The 5,547-nt window shown below is 40.5% G+C and overlaps 1 protein-coding gene across 1 annotated transcript; it reads right to left on the bottom strand.

The window, feature by feature from the left end:
- Positions 1 to 312: 312 nt before the first annotated feature.
- LOC308633758 (M-phase phosphoprotein 6) lies at positions 313 to 1,006 on the bottom strand. Its single transcript, XM_081266804.1, has one exon. It carries the CDS (start codon positions 979 to 981, stop codon positions 496 to 498), a length of 486 nt encoding a protein of 161 aa, XP_081122930.1. The 5' UTR covers positions 982 to 1,006; the 3' UTR covers positions 313 to 495.
- Positions 1,007 to 5,547: the final 4,541 nt, after the last annotated feature.

The raw sequence follows: 5,547 nt of genomic DNA, 5'->3' as shown, positions 1-5,547 counted from the left end.
ATAGACCTGGTAGCATGCAAATACTTCAGGTTGGAGAGGCATGTTTGCTCTTGATGAATGTACATATAATAAATTCCTGACATTTGACTCCAAAATGAATGTATGAATCGGCTGGACATGATTATATGACTAATAATTTAAAGTAAAATATAATCTTAAAGGCAATTTAAACACTGGCATTAATCTATAGGAGTCCATTCAAGGTCAGTGACTGGAGAGCTATATAAAAAGAACTGAGGTAAAGTCTTTAGGAAGCAATGCTGTGCCTATGAACATCTGTAAGATTCAGGCTCAACTTCTGCATCTGATGAACCTGATTCGGAAAAGGATGTATAACATCCATTACACATCTGTTTCAAACACAGTCTATTTCTAAAATTACACATCTCTTTACAAATAAATATCAAGTATTAATAGCTGAAAGATGCCACTGGGATGGGCTCCAAAGTCTGCTGTTCTCATGGCCACCCCGAGACATATTTTAAGGCATCATTTTTAATCTTGGGGCTTTAAGAACATCTTCTTTGCTTTAACTGGTTTTATGTTTCCATTTTCATCTTCTTCATAATTGGCACGGTCTCTTTTCTTGGCAAACTTTTTTCCAATTGTCCCCACCAAGGTCTCATATCTTCTAGCCATTTCCTCATCCGACACATCAAGCTCTACTATCTCATCTTCATCTTCATCTTCTGCTTTGTTCTTAGCATTCATCTGAAGCATCAATTTCTCCACTTCAGGATTAAATCCTCTGAATGACATTCTTCCATACAGAAGATCTTCACATAACAAGAAGCTCTGCTCCTCTATTATGACACTCTCTTTTTCTTTAAGCTCTGGCAAATCCAAGTACCAGTGCTCTTCACTGATGATCTTCTTTTCTTCTTCCTCTAGCTGTTTTTTGGTTTCTGAGTCCAGTCCCCTTTGCATGAACTTCATGCGCAGCAGGTTCTTGGACAACTTGGTCTTGCGCTCGGCCGCCATGCTGGCTCCAGCCGGCCAGCCTCGCCCACCAACCCCTGAAGTGTTTATTTTTGATCCTGACGATTATGAAGGATCTCTCTCAATTCTTAAGTATCTGGGGATATTCTTTCACAGGGACTGCCAGCCCAGGCCAAAGATTCTCAATGGGACAATACGTCGAATAGGCTTCAACCTATACAGGTATACAGTGTATACTGTTCTAATGAAAGGAAATTCATCATGTAGTTGTAAATTTGTGACCTGTTACTAGACCACACAGCCTATAGAATTCTATGCATTTTCTCTTCTTCTTCTTCTCCTCCTCCTCCTTTTCTTTCTCTAGATTGAACTCAGGGACACTCTACCACTGAGCTACATCTCCAGTCATTTTTATTCTTTTATTTTGAGACAGAGTCTCATTAAGTTGCTGAGGCTGGTCTCAAATTTGTGATCCGACCCTCTTGCCTTAGCCTCCTGAGCTGCTGGGATTACAGGCCTGCACCACCATTCACGGCTTTTATGCATTTCTCTTAAATAAATGCTATATTTTTTGTGATTTATCTAATGTATTATATTGCATTTTATGTTTTGTATTGAAAACATTAATGCTAACAAAAGATTAATGTGCTAAATATAAACATTTAAAATATATTCCAGATTTTTCTGGATCCTAGAGCCTAAACATGGATGCCTGAGGCACTTCCCGATCCTAGAGTCTCAATATGGACGTGCACCAATGGAACTTCCGGATCCGGATCCGGGGGCCTAAATGTGCACCTGAGGAACTTCCGAGGGCCTAAACATGGATGCCTGAGGCACTTCTGCATCCCAGAGCCTAACCATGGATGCCTGAGGAACTTCCGGATCCGAGGGCCTAAACATGGACGTGTCCCTGGAACTTCTGGGTCCTTGTGCCTATAAAGGGCAGGGAGTGACTCCCAGAAGGGATGTGGCCCATGAAGGGGAGCTGAGTATGGGGCCTGTTGGGAGGCAGACTGAGCTGTCGCACCCTGAACTTGAATGTGACGGTGGCCTCACTTCCCGGCCTTCCCCTGGGTGTCACTTCCTCCCCTTCCAGGCGGTGCCAGGGAGGAAGTGAGACCAGGCGTAGGGGCCAGGCCCTGAGGAGGGACACCGTCTTTCTCCTTGCTTAGCCAGGCACCCAGCCTGGCTGGGGACTGGGACATCTTGTGACACTGGCTACCCCCTGCATCCCTGCCCCAGGACCTCAGGGACCACAGGTGGGGACAGTAGTTGATTCTCCCCTGGCCGCTGACCCTCAGCCCCGAGGTCTGCCCAGGGAGAGCCCTGTCTCCCAGAGGGTCAGGGGGCCCCTTTGACCTGCTGCTCCTTACCCACCATCATCCTGGGCCAGCACAGGTCAGGACACCAGATGCTACTGAGAGTGACATCTCCTAGATGGGCGGCTGGGGACTTTGCCTCTGTCCCCAAGCCTCGGACACCAGACGATCCCCAACCCCCCAGAGACAGAAAATAACCCCACACTGCCCTTATTTTTAAGCTTTGGATTCTGAATTTTTCCTGCTGCCACCTTCTTTGTGAAGCCAGTTTTTCAACAAAGACAATATTCCAGGGGGAAAAAAAACAAAACATGGAGTCAGTCAAACCAAGCTGACATATCTGGTCCTCCAAGAGAAATCTGGCTTGGAAGGAGAACAGCCATTCTCGACTGGCGAAATAATGAAGTTCCCTTGTCCTTATTTTGTGTAAGCAAAATAAATAATCTGATGTTAATCATCAAATTATTTTTGATGAGTGATTGGCTCATAGGAAAAATGATTCTGTTTTATGAAGTGTTACCTGATTTTAAAATTTAAAATGAAGCCAATTAAGATTGTTAAATTACACTGTCATAATTCTGTTCTTTGATAGCAGAAATAAACCTTTAAAAAAATAGAAATAAAATATATTCCAATTCTTTGAATTCTATTTTGTCTTTTCTTCAATCCTTAATAGAGGAGTAGCCCCTTCCAAATTCAAGTGGTCTAGATCTCTGCCTCTGAGATCATGTTCATTTTCACTTATGTATGCTGGTTGTGTGAGTTTTTATACCTTTACATTCATTATTCATTTAACAAATGTTAACTGAACACCAATTACTGTTTAACTGTATTAACCTTAGGAAAGAATGAGAAAAACAAGAGACTTCTAGGGGGTTTTGGGTGTACCTTAATGGTAAATGTGTTTAGCATGAATGAGGCCCTGGGTTCTATCCCCAGCACTAGGAAAATTAAAAAAAAAAAAAAAGATTCCTTTTCCTTAATGTAATCACAGTCTAGTGAAGTATGAAGGCAAATGCGTAGAGTGGCACTCAATAATTCAGGGCAAATTTAACATTTTTGTGTTTTATACACTGGTAAGATAAAAAATATTTTTCTTAATACTCTTCTCAAATAGTTCAGAACATTAGTGTAGAAACTCAACATTCTGAACCGTTCTGGTCAAAACAGCCTGTGTATTTTTTTTTTTTTTTCTTTTGGTACTGGGATTTGTACCCAGTGGGACTTAACCACTGAGCCCCAGCCCCAGCCTTTCTGGTATTTTATTTAGAGATAGGGTCTCACTGAGTAGCTTAGTGCCTTACTTTGGCTGAGGCTGGCTTTGGAGTTGAAATCCTCCTGCCTCAGTGTCCTAACACACTGGGATTACAGACATGTGCTGCCATGCCTAGCCTAGCCTATGTATCTTAATAAGGTAAAAGTGAATCAGAAAAGGGCTGGGGATGTGGCTCAAGCGGTAGTGCGCTCGCCTGGCATGCATGCGACCCGGGTTCGATCCTCAGCACCACATACCAACAAAGATGTTGTGTCCGCCGAGAACTAAAAAATAAATATTGAAAATTCTCTCTCTCTCTCTCTCTCTCTCTCTTTCTCTCTCCCTCCTCTCTCACTCTCTCTTTAAAAAAAAAGTGAATCAGAAAAGATAAATAAAAGGGGTTAGGCATGTATAGCTCACTCGTAGAGCTCACAGGCAGGGCCCTGGGTTCAATCCCCAGTACCACTACATAAATTAGTAAAAGTAATAATTAACTAAAATGCAATCATATTCTGGTTTATCTAATGATTCAACAGAAAAAAAATATTATGTCATATTATATGTTTATATATACTTATATTTATTTTTTGTACTGAGGATTGAACCCAGGGACGCTTAATCTCTGAGCCACATCTATAACCATTTTTATTTTTAATTTTGAGACAGGGTGTTGCTAAGTTGCTGAGACTTGCAATCCTACTGTCTTAGACCCCCGAGTCACTCAGATTACAGGTATGCACCACTGCACCCACCTAACATGTATTTTGAAAGGTCTAAATTATTTTCATTAAGTATTGCAATTTGGTTAGTCACTAAAACAGTTCTTTAGAATTTGCAGTTTTAGTCTTTTTGTTGTTGTTGTTCTTCTGACTCTTTTTTGTTTGTTTTGTTCCTGGGGATTGAACCCAGGGCTTCACATGTGCTAAGGGTAAGCTTTACTTCTGAACCATCTTCTCCCAGCTCTGTCTTTTTTTTTAAAAAAAAACAAGTGGTGAATTAAAAAAAAATATTTCAGAGTAAATTATGGTGATTACCTGTGTTTATGATTATTACATAAATGAGAATGACTGAGATGTATGCTGAGAGTATATATGCTAAAAAACACTAAATGCATTAAATAATCAAAATTTTGTAATCTGAAAGTGTTCAGTGACTGATAAGCCAATATTTTCTAAGTCTTTAAATATATTCAAAACATCATATAGGTGGCTTGTCATTCAGATCATATTCACAGTTATAAAATATTGTAATGTTTTGCTTTGTTTATAAAATACAGAAGATTGTTTGCTTTATGGTAATAAAATGCAGAATTTTGTTTGTGTTTATGGTTATATAGTATTGTAAAATTTTACTTTGTTTACAATCATAAAATACAGAAGGTTGGTTGCTTTTATAGTCACAAAATGTAGAATGTTGGTCGTAGTCATAGTTACAAAATGTTGTAGAAGGTTGTTTTGTTGACTTATCATTCCTGGAAATGGTCTACTTTAAAATAGTTCCCCATGTTGCTGAATTCAACAAAACTCTTCTGGTTGCCAGTGTCAGTAACCCAATTTGATGCCATTGATCATCTTATTTTCACATGTTCCCAGCTTTCTTACCTCATTGGAAAGATGTAGTAGTCCTGGAAGGGTACTAGTTTTTTTTTTTCTTTTTTCTTTTTTTTTAAGAGAGAGTGAGAGAGGAGAGAGAGAGAGAGAGAGAGAGAGAGAGAGAGAGAGAGAGAGAGAGAGAGAGAATTTTTAATATTTATTTTTTAGTTCTCGGCGGACACAATATCCTTGTTTGTATGTGGTGCTGAGGATCGAACCCGGGCCACACGCATGCCAGGCGAGCGCGCTACCGCTTGAGCCACATCCCCAGCCTGAAGGGTACTAGTTTTACCCAGTGTGAGTCATGGATCCATCTTGACAGCTATCACTGTTGCCACATGGGTAGCTTCATCTGAAGGCAGCTTTCAGGGGGAGGGATTCAAAGATTGTATTCACACCAGGACCACACAAAATGGCAAATGAGTGGTTCTCAAGGGAA

The sequence above is a fragment of the Spermophilus citellus genome (assembly GCF_964194105.1).
Source record: "Spermophilus citellus genome assembly, chromosome: 14".
NCBI lineage: Eukaryota > Metazoa > Chordata > Mammalia > Rodentia > Sciuridae > Spermophilus > Spermophilus citellus.
The sequence above is the reverse complement of the archived record's forward strand: the minus strand, read 5'-3'. Positions and strand labels throughout refer to the sequence as shown.